The following is a 17132-nucleotide window of genomic DNA, read 5'->3' on the forward strand; positions in this document are numbered from 1 at the left end:
GCTCATTTGAGAATTTCCAAAGTAATTTGCTTCACATTTCCTGTCATTAGCCTCGCATTATTTTTCACTTTCTTGCGCGTGCACTTTGCTTGATCTTTGTACCTGTTGCCATATATATGGCATCGTTTTATGCGCATTTTTCTTTACTGTCTCGCTCCGGACCCGGAGATTCTCAAATGAGCTCTCGGTTTCAGGCACACTTGAAAGGCAATGACATTTCGAAAAGCTCAATTAACATCGCTTTTGGAAGCAAAGTAGCGCATATGTATTGTATTAATCCAAGGTTTCCATCCGTAATTCTGCAAAGGGCGGTGGCCTTTTACATTCCCATTTTCTAGAATATCCCGTTGGGAGCGGGCTTCAACAAGTGACCACATATCATCACAAAGACGATAATAATTATTGGATTGTTGAAAATCCTCACCACATTGATAACATGGTGGCTTCTGTGGAGGAGACTTTACAAGATTCTTTTGTTGATCATAAAGTTCCCCAAGATTTGCAAGCTGAACAGCATGAATCTGTTTACGCAGACTCTCCGCAGGAGCACGCCGATCACTCTGTCCTTTCTTCAGATGCTCTTTCTGATAACCTTGATGAGTCTCTGTTCAGTGAGAAATCCAAATACATATTAGAAGATGCAAATGATGCTGTTCAACCGCCTCCAACATTGAAAGCTGGCGACACAATTAGACTCAGACATAGCTCGACAAATAGAAATTTGCACTGCAGCTATGGAGTTCATGCTTACTTATCAAAATCAGACCTTGAGGTTTCTGGCTTTGGAAATGACACCATGGTTCCAGATCAAAATGACCATTGGATCATCGAGGAAATTTCTAAACAAGGGAAAGGGCTTGAATCGCCCTCAATAAGAAACATACTTACTTCATTTCGTCTCAAGCATTCCGTCACTGGTTGTTATCTTGCATCCTCAAAGGGCACGCTTCCTGATTGGGCGAGTAATCAGTTAGAAGTCTCATGTGAATTGAATTCACCGAAAAAGATCATCTCCAAAAATACGATTTGGAACTTTGAAACCAATTTCCATCCCCAACGTAAGTGTTCAACTGTGATGACCCCATAGTGCCTAAGGGTTCTGCTTCTTTGTATCCATCAAATTTTTTGATGGATTTCATCGAGTGTAATTTAAATATGTGGCACACGAACAATGCACTAACGAAAGACGAAGAGATCGAGGCCAGTCCGTTGACATCGGAGCCTCTACAGTGGCCCTTTCTCAGTACTGGAATAAGGATGACTTCATTTGACGATGATCTTACAAAATTCTATATGCTTGGAAATCCGATTGTCTGGTGGCTAGGCGCATCTTCAGTTATTGCAATTTTATTGATCATCGGGTTAAGCGCACTGACTAGGGCAAGAAAGCAGCATACTCAACCGGAAGATACATTGGCTTCCTCAATCAGAGAAGATAAATTTAATGCAAAGTGCAGGGTTGTTCTTCTGGGCTGGTTTCTCCATTTTGTCCCATTTCTACTGATGGGACGTGTATTATATCTTCATCATTATTACCCTGCACTTATTTTTGCAGTGATGTGCACAGGTGTGGTGGTGGATCTGATCCCTTCAGAGAGGGTTAGAAATCTTGCCATCAGCACAACATTATGCGTTGTTTTCGCTGTTTTTTTGAAATTTGCCCCGATTTGCTATGGAATGAACGGGCCAGTGGACAATTTTTATACATTAAGATGGCTCTCCACTTGGGACCTTTAAATAAATTGCAAAGTGCAAATACCCTTGATAAATTTTATTTTTTATTTTTCTATCAAGCTTCGAAATGAGGTACCCAAACATCATTCATATCTCATTTTTAGTGACAATAATAGCGCAGCACAAAATTCTCCAAAACAATACGACGAAACCGTAGATGAGGTTTGATATGATAGAGATTTTAACGATTATAGTCGAACCATCATGATTCTGTTGACTCCTTTGACGACATGAATCTCAATGATAATCTTCTTAGAGGAATTTATGCTTATGGGTAATTTGAACCTCATATAATTGTTTCTAGTTTTGAAAAGCCATCTGCAATTCAAGCTATGGCAATCACTCCAATCATTACCAAGGGCGACGTAATAGCTCAGGCCCAATCGGGTACCGGAAAAACGGCAACCTTCTCCATTGCAATGCTTCAGAAAATTGACCCCAATTTAAACTTCCCTCAAGCCCTTGTGTTGGCACCTACCCGTGAACTTGCCAATCAAATCCACAAAGTAATCTTGGCCTTGGGAGAATTTATGAATGTCCGTGTCAAAGTCTGTATTGGAGGCTCCAGTGTCTCAGAGGCTCTGCAATCATTCAGATCCAACCAGCCGCATATTATTGTTGGAACCCCGGGTCGTGTACTTGACTTGATTAGTCGCAAGGCCTTTAATACCTCACACCTACACATGTTTGTTCTTGATGAAGCGGATGAGATGCTTTCTCGCGGCTTTGCCGATCAAATTAATGTGATATTCAAATCTGTCCCTGGATCTATTCAAGTTGTTCTTCTCTCTGCTACACTTCCAGAAGATGTTCAAGATGTATCTAAGAAATTCATGAGAAACCCTACCCGAATCTTGGTGAAAAATGCCGAGCTTACCCTTGAGGGCATCAAGCAGTTTTATGTGAACGTTGAAAAAGAAGAGTTCAAGTTTGAGACTCTTTGCGATATTTATGAAGTCGTTACAATTCAACAAGCCGTTATTTTCTGCAATACCCGCCCCAGGGTTGAAGAGCTTACCGCGAAAATGCAAGAAAAAGACTTTACCGTATCCTCAATCCATGGAGAACTTTTGCAGCCTGTTCGTGAATCTATTATGAAGGAATTCAAAAGTGGAGCTTCTCGTGTCCTCATCACTACCGACCTTCTGGCGCGTGGTATAGATGTACAGCAAGTCTCGGTAGTTATTAATTACGACCTTCCCACGTCCAAGGAAAATTATATCCACCGTATCGGCCGCTCTGGTCGCTTTGGACGCAAAGGTGTTGCCATCAATCTGATCACGGAAGATGACGTCAAAGATTTGAAGGAGATTGAAAGTTTCTACAATACCCACATTGATGAAATGCCGCAAGAAGTCTCAAGTCTCCTTAAATAAATAAAATTTAAATAAAATTATAAATAAAATTTTATTCCTTTGTTGGCATGCGTTGGTTTTTGAATTCTCACTTTTTTAACCATGCGTGGGAGGCCGTCTCATCGGCCAACTGGATCAAGTATCCGAACGAAGTCACTCCACACGTTATACATGTGGATTATTTATCTAGAAGAGTCGACCCCACTACTGGGGTCCTGCACACAGAAAGGCTCATCACTTGTAGACAAAATGTGCCCGATTTTATTTTGAGGCTCATAGGCGGCTCCAACGAGGCCTATATATATGAGCGCTCTGAATGTGATCCTCAAAAACGTGTTCTAACCCTACGAACGCAAAACTTAACCTTCTGTACACTGATGAGTGTAGAAGAAACCTGTGTATATAGCCCTTCTCCTTCCGACCCGGAAAGGTAATTTCATGATGCATCCTATCATTTAGAGAAACTCAATTTACCCAAGAGGTACGAATAGATTCCTTCAATGGCTGGGCAACCATCCGAAACTACCTGGAAGATTTTGGGCTGGAAAGATTTAAATCAAATGCAATCAAAGGCAAGTTAGCTTTAGAACAAACGCTAGCCAAAATCTGTCACGAAACTAAAGAGGTGCTTTCATCGGCAACGGAAATGTGTCAAAAAGCAGCCACTTGTGCTCAACAAAAACCTTGCAATTAATAAATTTTATTTTTAAGCTTCATTTTACCCCAATCGAAAGGCATGCCCAAATGGTATATCTAACTCACATCTTCTCTTCCTAGGACTTACGGCCAGCTTATGCTTAATTCTGGTATTCCTAATTCGAGCGAAAATATATTAAGTCTTCCCTGTTGGATTCCATCTAACGCATCACCATCACAGCTTGTGCAAGAGTTTTTTTCCAGCAATAGCAAAGAAATCGTATGGAGCCTCTTTAATGTGTAGATTCCCTTTTATTCGAAAGACGACCTGTCCCAGTTGGATCTTGATTGTATGTGCAATTTTTATCACCTCTAGTTACTGCTGATTGGAGTTTAGATGAAACCTTCTACTTGGTCAATTTGGCCAGAGAGTATGAACTAAGTTGGTATGCAATGGCCGACGCATATAGCTTTTCAAACGATTCGATCACGAAAAAGTCGGTCACTGAAATCAAGAGAAGGATGCATTATCTTTTTGAAATGATTCCCCAGATGAACCTACTTCTAGCCTACCCATCTGAAAGAACACCTCTTCTTTCAATAGAAAATCAATGGAGCAAAGAGCTAAATGACATTGGCCGCTTAGTTGATGCCTCGTTGCAATCCGTTATCGATGCGCAGCGCCGACTGGTTAAAAAGTTTTCCGGGGATTTGTTTTCCGTTCCGCAAGCATTTATAGCAAACGCTGCATTGCCTTTTTGGCCCCACATCCCGCAAAATACATCCGCATCAAATGTCATTTCAAGGAAAATGTCAAAGAAAAAGAAATCGGCTATTATTTCGACTTCTCCTACAAATTCGACAGCATCGAGTTTATTGAAGCACAGGCCATCACTCTCAGGAGGGACAGGCCCATCGTCCCAGTTCGAAAGCGCCTCGGGCTCCACATCTCGAGCTAGTGGCCCGTTAGCTGTTAAAAAACACGATAACATGGGGGTTATCAAGCCCTCCCTTTCGAAGGAAAAGAATTGGTCTCTTGGAGCCACCAGTGCATATCTGCGTTCGCAACGCTTGAAGCCAATTAGAGTGGGGATCACAAAAATTATAGAGCGTCAATTGATTGAACAAAACATAGGTATGGTATTTGATACATGATTTTAGGACCTAAACCGCTGCTTGCAACCCGTGAGGCCTGTGCCCTTCACGATGAGCTTAGATCTCTCCTTGTGATTCTTTACGACGAAAAGAGAGCACTGGAACGCGTGGAGCTATCCTGCAAGGCTGCTGGAATATCCATTTGACGCATCAAATTTTATTCCAGCATTGCATTTAAAATTGCAATGCAACGCAACGCGGCGCAAGGCAATTTAATGTAACCTATTGTGATGCACCCATTGGAAATGGGTTAAAATGCAGAGCTTTGCTATGCCCAATAAATTTGAGAAACTTTGCTTTGTGACGCCATTATTTGTGCTTGCGCATTAAAATGTGAATAGCAAATTTAAAATTTAACATCAAGGCATTTCAATCGGCATTTGCAAGTCAAGCATCGTTATATGATGGATCAAGGCAAATATCTTGATACGCTGCCCCTTGTCCCAAAAGATACCATTTTGATATATTTCAGCATATGCGATTTTCAGAAAATACCTTTATCCCAGCTCGATTCGTTTTTTACACAGCTGTTCTGCCTCAATAACAATGAAAATCCACTTAACTCCTATCTTTTTGTCATTGGCGATGTCGAAAGTGGAAATTCTCCTACGCAACTTATCCAAATTTTGTCCTCAACCTATGGAATTTCAGCAAAGATCCACTATCGAATATTCAAGAATCCTCTTTTTTATTTTTCTATTATTTTTCATCCATATTGCGGGTATAATCCTGTCATGCTAGGCTCCTTGAATAAGGCTATAATCTACTCCAAATCTTCCTTTGTGGCGTCTTTTCCCAAGCATAAAGCTACATCTCTATCTATTTTTTTCAAAAGCTACATGGACGTTTTAAATAGCAATCCAGCTCTAGATGATGTCGATGAGGATGGAAATTCTAACCACTTTGGGACCGTGAAATTTACCCGCTATTATGACAATGTTATCTTGGGTGGGACTTTTGATCATCTTCATGTTGGGCATAAATTTCTTCTTAGTCAAGCAGCGCTGATCTCATCCAGGGCTGTTCTTTGTGGTGTCTCAGGTAATGTCTTTGTCTAGTTTCTATCTTTAGCTGCCGAATTAATTGAGGGCAAAAGCTATTTTCGCCTCATACAGCCAATTGAAGAGCGGATTTTTGAGGTCGAAAATTTTTTCAAACTATTCAAGCGTTGCTTGGATGTGAAAGTAATGTGGCATCTTATACTGTAGTGCATTGCCCTCCACGATACCATTGGTCCGGCAGCCTCTTGCCCTACCTTTGATGTAATTATTGTCTCTAAAGAGACCATACAAGGTGCTCGGTTAGGTATGGAATGCCATATGGTTTATGATAGTGAACGATAAGCGAATAGAAAATGGCCAAGCCCCTTTGGATATTATTGTTGTCGACTTGGTTTCTGCCCTTGACCATGCATCCTTGCCTTTGAGGTTATCTGAGAACAGTGATTCAAATTTTTCACAAGAAGAAATCCCATCTTTCACCGAAGAAGGATGTGAAAAATCCAAAGATCAAGTCACACCATACGATTCGAAAATAAGTAGCACCGAGATACGAAAGTTCTTCCACAGCATAGAACGGCATATTTAGTGTAGTTTCAAGTTTGTTTATTATAATACAAGTAATAATGATCGACAAAATGACCTATCTCTTAGAATCGCTGTCATAAGAGGTGTCTTGGGTGCCATTATTCTTCTTATATCTGCTCGCTACATTATATGGTGTACCTGGGGGGTCATAATAGTACGAATACTGACCGCTTGGGAAATAAACGGCACCCGTGGGATCATAATATGAAATAGCAGGTACGTCTGAAGATGCATAAGAATAGTATCCAGGGGAATAATATGAATTTTGAGGCTGCTGGAAAGCGAAAGAATTCCTTTTTGGGTAGAATTCAGGTGCATTGATATTTAGCTTTACAGCTTTTAGTGTTGGTTGCTCCTTGATACTAACCGGGTTAATGGTGTCAATTGATTGCGTTGTAGGTCCATCGAGAAATTCTCGCTCAATAAATGCGGGCGAGGAAGCATTATCACTAGATTTGGTCGAGCAAGAAATAATATCACATTCCAATTCTGAAGATGCATCCTTGCCTGAAGAATTTTCATTTGTGTTTACATGATCAGAAGAATTTACAGCTTCATTAACAGTAGCCTGCTCAATAAAATGATGTTGCTCGGAGGAAATATCATTCAAAATAGGCGTTGCAAAATTAATTTCCTCCACTAATACATTACCAGAATATTCTGCAGAACACGCTTGCGGAACTGAAGGTTCTTTACTTCTTAATGAGGGAGGAACATACGCACCAGATGATCGTACAATTGTACGAGAAACAGAGGCATATTTTTCCTCGTCAATTTCATGGTCCTTAGATGATATGGGTTCTCCTCTTTCTTCCAAGATGTGTGAATTCGAATGAGACGAAGCAAGAATCTCCCTTGACAGACGCTCAGCTTCTTCAATTTTGCTTTGATAAAGCTCCGATTTTTTGTCTAGTGGCGTAGTATATATGGTCTCGTTAATGGGGTTTTTGATATATCCAAACTTTTGCTCATTTGCCTTGAATTGGTCCCAATTGGAGTCACTGTTTTTATAGCCAAGAGGTTCGAAGGTAGTATCGTCCGTAGAAGAGCTCCATGGTTGCAAGCTTCGCTCGCGAGGGAAGACTTTTTTCATCGGGGATTGAGAAGCATGTGTTGGAATTCCGAGACCTTTATCGACTAGAGGATATGAACATAAACAAAGATGTTACCTTCTGCGCTTGAAGTAGCCTTACCCCACATTTTAATAAAATTTATGACTTAATTTGATATTAAATTTACTATGTCCGGCCGTGCTTTGGCCCTTGTAATTCTTGAAATTTACGAAATTAATACACTTTAATAAAATACCAAGTTGCCATCTGAGGCAATTTATTTTCCTAATTTATGGATGCAAGGATTTCAAGTTTTATTGCCACCAACACAGCCAACAATTCATGTGCTGATTGCGGCCAAAAAGGTAAGAGTAGCGTAATTCTTTTTTGAGGCACCCGGTGGGTTTCTGTTACCTTTGGGGTATTTTTGTGCATAAAATGCGGGGGCATACACCGAAAATTGGGCACCCATATTTCTCGAATCAAGTCACTCTATTTGGATGTACTATCTGACGAGCAGATATCGGTTTTTATTGCAGAAAATAACTGTATAGCACATCATTTCATGTGGGGGCAACGAGGCCATCAATAGCAGGATCAATAAGCTAAAGATCCCTCCGCCGTCACCGAGCCCTCATTCAAATGACGAAGAGAAAGATATGGAAGAGTACATTAGGTCAAAATACGAGCGGAAGATGTTTCAAGAGGATCTGCCTCTTAGAACCTCTGCATGTTTCCCATCAGAGTCTGAGGATTTAATTAATGGATCTTTGCTGACTTCACTCTTAGAGATGGGGTTTGGTGACAAAAATAGGTGTGCAGATGCTCTCTTGACATCTAATGGAGATATTTCAGTGGCGATAGAAATTCTTTCAACTTCAACAGGCATTCCTGTCAACGGCGATCCCAAAGAGGCATCAAAACGAGGGACACCTAATGCAACGGCTATGCCTGCAAAATCTACATATACACCACCGGGTGAACTTTTGGCTGGATCTCCGCTCTTGAAGTCACCGCCTCCGGAACGCACTTCAAGTGGTTCTATGGAAAATGAAAAATTGGAAGAGTTCATAAGAACTCTAGAGGGCATGGGATTCAAAAACCGAAATGTCAGAAATCCAAATAATCTGGCTGATTCTTATCTTGGCTCAGTTCTTATTTATAATTCTTTTAACTTGGAAGCCACCATCAACGAATTGGTTGAAGGGGAGATGCAAAAGACCCAAGCACCAGCGCCCAAAGAGCCTCAACCAGCAAAACCCAACACTGAGTCTGGTTTGATAGTACCTATCAGGAGGAGCAACGTTCCGGTATCTCAAAGCGCATCTTCACAAGGATCTCTTCAATGGAGATCGAATTTTGGCGAAGGGGAAAACATTCTTGGGAGAAGCTCAAAAAGCGGCTTGGAATATCCTAGAATTGAAGAATTTAGCGACTTTATCTCTTCTTCTGCCAAGAAATCGGGCGAGCTTGGTCTCTCCCCCACGGAAAACGTTGATATTTTTTCCGCCCACGGAATGGGCAAAAGTAAAGATTTGGGTTCTTTCTCCGTTGAAAAGGAAACCCCCTATAAAATGACGAAGGACTCCAAACCAATCCCAATAAGGGCGTCAGAACTACATAGGGATAAGTCACCCAACCTTTTGAAGCTACCACAATGGGAGTGCAGCTCTGTCTGTGAAATTCAAAAGACATCGAATCTTTGTGAGAGCAATGTTATTTGTAATGTTGACGAGGGGTTACATTCTACCGAGACCCTTAACGAAGATCGCCTTATTTTTCAGCACTTTGAACATAGTGGTAGAAGTAAATATTCTAGCCCCAATATTGATGCTAACGGTGGTAGAACTCAGGCCTCCGCTAACAATAGTCAGGCTACTATCAGCGATAGCGCGAAGAGGGATACATGTGAAGAGGACCCATTTGCTGAATTAATAAACCTGTAAATAGCTTCTTGCAATTTAATTTAAATTATGGAGCAGTTGCTTTCCCGGACCGTCAAGTTTGCATTCCCGATTGGAATTGGGATGATGGTACTTTCGGAGTCCATGTACAACGGTAAAAATTGAATGGAATTCTTATGTATAGTTCCTGCGGGCCAGCGCGTTGTCATTTTCGACCGTCTCAAGGGCATTCGCGCTAAACCTATGGAGGAAGGTACTCATTTCCTGATCCCTTGGTTGCAAAAGCCGATCTTTTTTGATGTCCGTCTGCAATCAAAGGTAATCACAACCAACACTGGAAGCAAAGGTACGATTTCTTTGTTATCCTTGCAGATATGCAACGAATCAGCCTTTCTCTCAGGGTGCTTTTCCGCCCGCGAAAAGAGAATTTGAATACCATCTACTCTCGTCTGGGCCCTGATTATGCCGAGCGAGTTCTTCCATCCATAGGAAATGAGGTTTTAAAAGCTGTAGTTGCACAGTTTGATGCCGGGGAGCTGATTACTCAGCGCGAACCGGTACTAAATGATCGACCCTCTCACCGAAATAGGTCTCTCAAAAGATACGTGAAGAGCTAACGATGCGAGCACAGGAATTTAACATTGAGCTCGAAGATGTCTCCATTACGCATCTTTCCTTTGGAAAAGAATTCACCCTGGCCGTTGAGCAGAAGCAAGTTGCCCAGCAGGATGCCGAGCGGGCCAAGTTTGTCGTTGAAAAGGCCGAGCGAGAAAAAACGGCCGCAGTGGTGCGCGCAGAGGGAGAGTCACAGGCGGCTTCTCTGATTTCACAGGCGATTGAGCGTTCCGGTTCCGGACTAATTGAGCTACGTCGCATCGAGGCAGCCAAGGAGATTGCCTCTGTATTGTCGGCCTCCTCAAATGTCACCTATTTGCCTTCAGGGTCAAACACAGGCCCCTCACTGCTTTTGAATATCAAGTCGTGATACATTAATATACTAATGCGCTAATACAGCTATATAAATTAACATCCTGTCCAGGTTCTTATTAGTGCCAGCCGATATGATTAATCGAAATCCATATGCAGGCTGTGCAGTAACTGCAAATTTGTAAAAAGATGCCCCATTTCAAGTGCAGGAGAGCTGTAAAGTTTATTATGAGACTAGTTGTGCGTCATGTATTTAGGAGTCGAGCTGAATTTGGCATATGCCTTGATGACTTTGTTGACGGCCTGTAGAAAATCAGCCTCGGTAGCGATCTACACGAAGATGATGATGAGGGATGGATGGTCTTACTTTGCGCCTGGCACGTATGGCAAACATGCCTGCTTCTGTGCAAATCGAGCGCAGCTCAGCGCCAGTGCTATTTGGGCATAGACGAGCAATCAATTCAAATCTAACGGACTGCTCTACATTCATGCTTTTGGCGTGTATAGAGAGGATGTTAGTGCGGCCCTAGTCATAAGAAATGCGAGTTTTAATCGATAGCAGGAAGTAACGTATTTAGACCGGTAAAAAGACGAAAGTAAAAGCATACGCAACGGATGATCCAAAAACAATGCAAAAGAATACAAAAATACTAAAAAAAGACCACCGATCGGTGGATCGGCCAAGATACCAACCTCAAGATCTGGAAGAGAAAATTCAATTTTTCGATCAAGGCGACCAGGGCGCATAAGGGCCGGATCCAGTGTGTCTGGGCGGTTGGTGGCCATAATCACCTTGATATTTCCTCGGGGATCAAATCCATCGAGCTGGCAGATCAGTTCCAACATGGTCCGTTGGACCTCATTGTCACCCCCGGAACCATCATCAAAGCGAGCCCCGCCAATTGCGTCAATTTCGTCGAAAAAAATGATCGTCGCTTTTTTCATTCTTGCCATTTCAAACAGTTCTCGGACAAGGCGAGCGCCTTCTCCCACATATCTAAATGATAAGATATGAGAAAGTGGAAAACTTTTGCACAAGCTCAGAGCCAATTACTCGAATAAAGGCCGCATCTGTGCGATTTGCTACTGCACGCGCACAGAGGGTTTTTCCGGTTCCAGGAGGCCCAAAGAGCAAAACACCCTTTGGAGGATCGATGCCGAGATCGACATATCGCTCTGGACTCAGCATTGGCAGCTCTACAACTTCGCGAAGCTTTTCTATTTGCTCTTTGCAGCCACCGACATCAGAGTACGTAACATCCGGCTTCTCCTCAACTTGCATCATCGTAACAGAGGGATCGATCTTTGGAGGAAGCGGAAGCTGGATCTGGTGCTTATTCCTATCAACACTACCAATAAATACAAGCAAAAAAGGGAAAAAACAAGGTCTAAATCAAATCAGCCATAAAGGGGAAATGAATAACACGGGGAATAGAGTAATCGGGTACCCCACACGCATGCCCTCTTCAATGTCTGTTGGAGAGACGTTTGTGCCAAGCCCGACGACGAATTTGGCAATTTGCTTGATGTTGATCAGATATTTCTTTTCCTCCCCGGAGGCAAAAATCTTTGTACATCTGGCAACTTGCAAAGGCTGCTCCTCCTTCATGCGCTGGCGATCCGCTGGAAGGTCCCATGTTGATGGTGGTGCAAGCCCGGTGTCTGACTCTTTAAGCCCCATTTTCTCATTAACAGCCTTGAGCATATTCTTGATGGTGGCATCGATACGTTTAATATCCTGCATATATGGCCCTTGACCATATGACTTGAGCAGTGCTATATCACCCTCATCTAATGGAATGCTTTTTAGGTCCTCTTCATCGCCATTTTGCGGATTTTTAATCGGTTTCTCATCTAAATGTTGTATCATGTCGGGGATCACTTACAGGCTTCCCAGTCGGCTTTGGCCATGAAAATAAAATTGAATTGAAAATGGTGGCTACACAAGTTGTAAATTTATTAACGCTTTAATTGCAACTCTTCCATTGAGATGAGTCCTCTAAACAGGGTTACTTCTCCTCCCCACACGCCGATAGCGTTCACTACCACCCTTTCATCTCTATTTGAAAACGCTACTGGCCAAGTACTTAATGCATTCATTAATTGAGCGATAGCCTTCTGAAGAAAAGGTCCTTGCCATTCATTCTGAACTAGTTGCCGCCCTAGGTCGAAAACGGGATATTGAGAAATCCCTTCTTGAGCTTGAAGTGCAGCTCTACAACTATGAAAGCTCTTTCCTTGAAAAGTATTCACAAGGAATAAACCTGCTGAAGGGGTTTAACGCGCCCTCCTTTTTTGGCACCACTGGGGATGGCGCTGGCGCCGGCGCTTCGTTGAATCGAATCGACGATTCATTGAGAATATTTTCCAATTCCTCAACCACCAGCCATAAGGTAAATTTATGCTTGTCATTTATTAGGCCATTACACTTTTGAAAAAAAACTCTGAAAAAGAGGCCAGGATGCACATTGACTCTGCATTTGCGCAAAAGTTTTCAACTTCAAAGATATCCACCCATAACCCTAGAAAGGGATCGAATTCAGGATCTAGAAAGACCGCCCTATCCAAGCTCGAGGATGAAGATGATCAAGGAGGGCTTTTCCATACACGAAGGAAACGCTCGTCCGGAGGGCTACTGGTCCTTTCAGAAGATTCAGAATACGAGTGTGGAAAGGATGGCGTATACGAAGACGAGGATATATCGTCACTCTGTTCTTCGACAGATGAAGAGGCCCCGTATGGCCAGGATGACAACGACCATCAATATAAAAGCAGAAATGGAATAATCGATGGCGACAGTTATTTCATCGATGAGGATGCCATACCAATACGTAACAAAAGTAGAACTAAAAAGAAAAGATCTTGATTGTAAATAAAAAACCAGTAAATCAGGGTTTCTTTTTTGTGCCCGAGGAGGGAGTTTGGCGAATGTTGATCTCGCTTTTGGGGGCAATTTTTCGTTTTTTGGTATCTACCGGGGGAGCCTTTGGAGTTTCCCTCTTACTTTTCACAGTGGAAGCAATTATGTTGCTAGAAGGCTCTTCCTCCACAGAGCTTCGAGAAGAAATCCGAGTTGAAGATCTCTTCGCTTTGACATTGGACGTTTTCTCAGCAGAAGAACCACCAGATATCGCAACATTATCATGTACATCATGCTGTTTACCAGAAGGTACATCTGGCTCTTTTAAAGGTACAGATTCGTGCAAAAAGGAAAGTTCCAGTTGCTTAAAAGAAAGAGGCTTAGATCGCCTCGAGAGGGATGGCTTGTGATTGCTTGATGAGCGGCTTGAATTCTCAAGCGGGCGAGTTTTTTGATCGTCTTCTTTGACGATCATAGATCTTCTGCTTGTGTCCTGTGGATCTTGCGGTAATGTTTTTTCTTTCTTTTTGAAAAGTTCAGATTGCTCATCACTAAACAAATCTTCTTTTGGAAACCTCACCAGTCCCTCTGCTTTAATTGGAATGTTCTCTTCTCTGTAAAGTTTGGCAAATAGCATGTCTATCAATGAAAGAACCTCAAGCGCAGATTGATGCACGGAGCTTTCAGGTGAGTTGTATGATAAGGCATTCAATATCATCAACAAGAGCTCCTTGTGCACTTGAGGCGTGGAGCAGAGTTTGCGGTCTCTAATGCCAAGTTTTATACTGCCAAGAGAAACAGGTCTTTTGACGATTTCAGAATATCCGGGAGCATCTGAGTCTCTAACTACCCTTGTGAAGATGTATCCTTTTTTGTGGAGAGAAATCTCACGAAGCACTGTTAACATTTTTCTTCTCCATTCGTGGTTTTCCGGGAAAGGCTCGAATTCAGAGATTTCTTCGGGACTTGCACATGTAAGGGAATGTGTAGATACATCCTCGGAGACATATTCTGGTTTAACTGGATCTTCAGCAAGCTCCTCCTTCATTTCAATGCATGGCCTTTCATCTACATCCAGAGACAAAATCAGATTTTCCTCAACAAGCATATTTTTGTCCTCGCCCTCGACATCAATAAAAGGATCGCCTGGGTTGACAGCCCCTAAAATATCAAAGTATTTGGTACTGGGAGGCCGATCCAATGTGTATCCGATGGCTTCAGCCTCAGGCTCACTAGTGGTGCCAATAGTTGGTGGCGAAAATTGGACGCTCAGAAAACAATTCTTTAATAGTTTGAGGCTCTTTCTAATGGTAAAAATTTATGCCGAAATTACTCTAGTTCAGAAGGATGGATAGCGAATACACGTTGCTTGGCCAAAGACATTTTTTCATCTCTAAGCAGAAGAAGACAGGATGTGATCGTATCGAGAGTTGGAAAATCGTCATTGCTTGATCGAGTGATAGTTGAGACGATAGAAATTATCTCTGATTTCGAAATTTCCTCTCTTGGAAGGGGGTCGGATAAGTTTAGTTGATTCAAAGGAGATTGAATTACAGTGGAATGCCAAAGCGAAAAAACTTTTCGACACCATTCAGTAAAACTGCCCCAATCTTTATTGGAGTCCATCAACAAATAGTCTTTTAGGCTTTGAAGAACGAAGAGAGTCTCTAAACGCGGGCTTTTCGGTACCAGTTGCGAGTCCATGCTGTGATGGATGCAAGTATATGTAAAGTTAAAATTTACGAACAAAAATTAATAGTTGGCATGCCAAGTTGCACATAGTGTAACGTACAACAAATTTAGATAGCTCCCCCTCCTTCCCTCGCCGTCATTATATTGTACCAAATAATTACAAATACGAGGTTTATAAGAAAAGAACAAAAGCGCACTAGTAATCGTCATTTAGAAGCTTATCTAGCTCTACTTGCAAGGACAGGATTAAACGGTTGGTTAGTCTTAATTTACGCTCTGATAGGGCTGAATCTTCTTGTTGAGTGGAGCCGCCAACGATTGATGGAATGTTGGATAGCACGTTTCTTTGGTAATAAATGGAAAAGGATTCAAACAGAGCCACAATCAGGCCATCCTCAAAGCCGCTGTCTCTGGATAACTCCTGAAGGATCCTTTTAGCTTCCGTTCGGATTGTCTTGATGCTTTCATCATTATTTGCAATCGACATAATGTTATTAGCTGAGCTTGATGGTGAACGGCAGGGCGAAATGGACCCAACGAAGCATTCAAATCTAACAAGCGTCTCATAGAGCCAAAATAAGCTGACTGCAAAAAAGGGGGCATTCGCGCCCTCTTCCACGACATCTTTAAAAATCGTTATAAGCTTAAAAGTCTCCGGAAGCGACAGTCCTTCCAATGCCTTTGGCTTTTTGTACGGAATTTGGCTTAAAATAGATAAAATTTGATGCGAGTCATTCCGCAAAAGAGCGTCCCTCAAAGCTTGGGCATATTTCCCCTCCGCTAGTAGCTTTGAAGTCACGCCAGACCTATCAATAAACATAAACGTATAAAGTTACTGGGTAGCATTCCTTGCCTCGCTTTCAGCGCTTAAAACTATATTCATCAGATTCGATTCTATGGCCGATATAGACTTTTCCAAGTTTTTTGTTGAACTCGCGATATTTGAGTGCATTTTTTGGGTCAAATTATCGATGGCTTCATTATCTAAATGGAAAGTAATAAGACGAGGCTACATTTTTTGGTACAATTAACCTGGAACTTTGCTACATCATCGATTAAACTTTTGATTGAAGCCTCTATCCTGGGGAAAAGATTCTTTTCAATAGAAGAGCAAATAGACTTTGTGATTTCGGCTTCCAATTCAGACCTGGAAATAGGCTGGGGCTCTATAGATTGCTTCGAAGCAAAAAATGACTCTAAAATTGGCTTCGGTAAAGATGAAGCTTCAAGGGATGGTTTAGATTGAAGAAGCTTGGTGCTGGTAGTCTTTGTTTGACTGGAATTCTGATCGTTTCCTGAAGAATGAGTAGGCCCTATCTTGATTGTAGCTGATTTGGAAATTCCCAACGAAGCCTCCTCATTCGAGGATGCTATTGCGGTTGCTGAAGAAGAAGAAGAAGAAGAAGAAGAAGAAGAAGAAGAAGAAGAAGAAGCTAAGCGCTTAAGTATTGTAATTTGACCCTTAGGTTGACCAGGTGCATCAAACGAGTCACTTGATTCGGGGTTCTGCTTGTTTTTTTCTTGATTTAACGACACAACAGGCGGTATAGCGGGCGTTGAAGTCTCAGAACTTGAACTTAACTGGGTAGACGCAACTAGTCCAGGGGGCTTAGATTCTAGCAGTGTATGATAAAAATTAGGGGAGTTCATAAAGGAGGGGATATAGGGCGAGCTTTCAGCGGAAAGTTTAAAAGGTTCGAAATGGAACATTGCAGAAGACGGAGAAGAAGGGGAAGGTGTCAATTGCAATCCTTCGCTTTTGTTTGTCGAAGCTGATGAAATCGTAGATGGGCTGGATCCTGATAAAATGAATTCAGGTGAAATATGATGGCCAGGCTGTTTGATCATGGTGGAAAATGATGATGTAGAGGCCAGCTCGTTCGATGTGCGTTTATTCAAAATTGGGAAATTAATGGGCGGTAAAAGTAGAGACTTTGGTGGGCTATGAGAGGCCGTCGTATTAGAACTGGTCGAGGAAGCACCGGCTGACATTTTAAAATTTGAAAATTCCAATATGTAAAAATTCAATTCAGGTTCCAGCGAGGATTGAACTCACGACCTACTCCTTACTAGGGAGTCGCAACTACCACTGTGCTATGGAACCGGCTTCGAACCCAAGGTTTAAATAATTTATTAATAAAAAAATATTGTTTTCAGTAAGAAGAAAACATACGCCATCGTGCATGGATTTACTGAATCGAAACGATGAGATATGCTATAGAATGTACGTG

The 17132-nt window shown here is 42.0% G+C and overlaps 13 protein-coding genes across 13 annotated transcripts; 8 read left to right on the plus strand and 5 right to left on the minus strand.

Annotated features, from left to right (window-relative positions):
• Positions 1-283: 283 nt before the first annotated feature.
• DI09_99p10 (uncharacterized protein) lies at positions 284-1737 on the plus strand (the record flags this gene model as incomplete). The annotated part of the gene is made up of 2 exons (XM_013380938.1): positions 284-1058; positions 1187-1737. Coding segments are annotated over 2 exons (1326 nt in total), but the record flags the coding sequence as incomplete, so codon positions are not given.
• Positions 1738-2066: 329 nt separating this feature from the next.
• DI09_99p20 (uncharacterized protein) lies at positions 2067-3110 on the plus strand (the record flags this gene model as incomplete). Its single annotated transcript, XM_013380939.1, has 1 exon — positions 2067-3110. One exon carries the CDS (start codon positions 2067-2069, stop codon positions 3108-3110), a length of 1044 nt encoding a protein of 347 aa, XP_013236393.1.
• Positions 3111-3157: 47 nt separating this feature from the next.
• DI09_99p30 (uncharacterized protein) lies at positions 3158-3783 on the plus strand (the record flags this gene model as incomplete). Its single annotated transcript, XM_013380940.1, has 2 exons — positions 3158-3519; positions 3549-3783. The coding sequence occupies 2 exons, from the start codon at positions 3158-3160 to the stop codon at positions 3781-3783; spliced, it is 597 nt and encodes a 198-aa protein (XP_013236394.1).
• A 482-nt stretch (positions 3784-4265) lies between these two features.
• Positions 4266-5026, plus strand: DI09_99p40 (uncharacterized protein; the record flags this gene model as incomplete). Its single annotated transcript, XM_013380941.1, has 2 exons — positions 4266-4860; positions 4887-5026. 2 exons carry the CDS (start codon positions 4266-4268, stop codon positions 5024-5026), a joined length of 735 nt encoding a protein of 244 aa, XP_013236395.1.
• Positions 5027-6521: 1495 nt separating this feature from the next.
• Positions 6522-7785, minus strand: DI09_99p50 (uncharacterized protein; the record flags this gene model as incomplete). The annotated part of the gene is made up of 4 exons (XM_013380942.1): positions 6522-7603; positions 7636-7683; positions 7706-7736; positions 7762-7785. The coding sequence occupies 4 exons, from the start codon at positions 7783-7785 to the stop codon at positions 6522-6524; spliced, it is 1185 nt and encodes a 394-aa protein (XP_013236396.1).
• Positions 7786-8177: 392 nt separating this feature from the next.
• Positions 8178-9464, plus strand: DI09_99p60 (uncharacterized protein; the record flags this gene model as incomplete). Its single annotated transcript, XM_013380943.1, has 1 exon — positions 8178-9464. One exon carries the CDS (start codon positions 8178-8180, stop codon positions 9462-9464), a length of 1287 nt encoding a protein of 428 aa, XP_013236397.1.
• A 27-nt stretch (positions 9465-9491) lies between these two features.
• Positions 9492-10407, plus strand: DI09_99p70 (uncharacterized protein; the record flags this gene model as incomplete). Its single annotated transcript, XM_013380944.1, has 4 exons — positions 9492-9576; positions 9607-9768; positions 9795-9979; positions 10012-10407. The coding sequence occupies 4 exons, from the start codon at positions 9492-9494 to the stop codon at positions 10405-10407; spliced, it is 828 nt and encodes a 275-aa protein (XP_013236398.1).
• Positions 10408-10583: 176 nt separating this feature from the next.
• Positions 10584-12219, minus strand: DI09_99p80 (uncharacterized protein; the record flags this gene model as incomplete). The annotated part of the gene is made up of 5 exons (XM_013380945.1): positions 10584-10679; positions 10717-10875; positions 11043-11346; positions 11378-11698; positions 11774-12219. 5 exons carry the CDS (start codon positions 12217-12219, stop codon positions 10584-10586), a joined length of 1326 nt encoding a protein of 441 aa, XP_013236399.1.
• A 62-nt stretch (positions 12220-12281) lies between these two features.
• DI09_99p90 (uncharacterized protein) lies at positions 12282-13215 on the plus strand (the record flags this gene model as incomplete). The annotated part of the gene is made up of 3 exons (XM_013380946.1): positions 12282-12299; positions 12464-12742; positions 12856-13215. The coding sequence occupies 3 exons, from the start codon at positions 12282-12284 to the stop codon at positions 13213-13215; spliced, it is 657 nt and encodes a 218-aa protein (XP_013236400.1).
• Positions 13216-13237: 22 nt separating this feature from the next.
• On the minus strand, positions 13238-14913 carry DI09_99p100 (uncharacterized protein; the record flags this gene model as incomplete). Its single annotated transcript, XM_013380947.1, has 2 exons — positions 13238-14441; positions 14543-14913. 2 exons carry the CDS (start codon positions 14911-14913, stop codon positions 13238-13240), a joined length of 1575 nt encoding a protein of 524 aa, XP_013236401.1.
• A 184-nt stretch (positions 14914-15097) lies between these two features.
• DI09_99p110 (uncharacterized protein) lies at positions 15098-15784 on the minus strand (the record flags this gene model as incomplete). The annotated part of the gene is made up of 2 exons (XM_013380948.1): positions 15098-15707; positions 15738-15784. 2 exons carry the CDS (start codon positions 15782-15784, stop codon positions 15098-15100), a joined length of 657 nt encoding a protein of 218 aa, XP_013236402.1.
• Positions 15785-15885: 101 nt separating this feature from the next.
• DI09_99p120 (uncharacterized protein) lies at positions 15886-16893 on the minus strand (the record flags this gene model as incomplete). Its single annotated transcript, XM_013380949.1, has 1 exon — positions 15886-16893. One exon carries the CDS (start codon positions 16891-16893, stop codon positions 15886-15888), a length of 1008 nt encoding a protein of 335 aa, XP_013236403.1.
• Positions 15890-16849, plus strand: DI09_99p130 (uncharacterized protein; the record flags this gene model as incomplete). Its single annotated transcript, XM_013380950.1, is given in 4 exon segments — positions 15890-15896; positions 16209-16351; positions 16568-16718; positions 16737-16849. The coding sequence occupies 4 exon segments, from the start codon at positions 15890-15892 to the stop codon at positions 16847-16849; spliced, it is 414 nt and encodes a 137-aa protein (XP_013236404.1).
• Positions 16894-17132: the final 239 nt, after the last annotated feature.

Source organism: Mitosporidium daphniae (genome assembly GCF_000760515.2).
Source record: "Mitosporidium daphniae strain UGP3 chromosome Unknown contig-99, whole genome shotgun sequence".
Lineage (NCBI taxonomy): Eukaryota > Fungi > Microsporidia > Mitosporidium > Mitosporidium daphniae.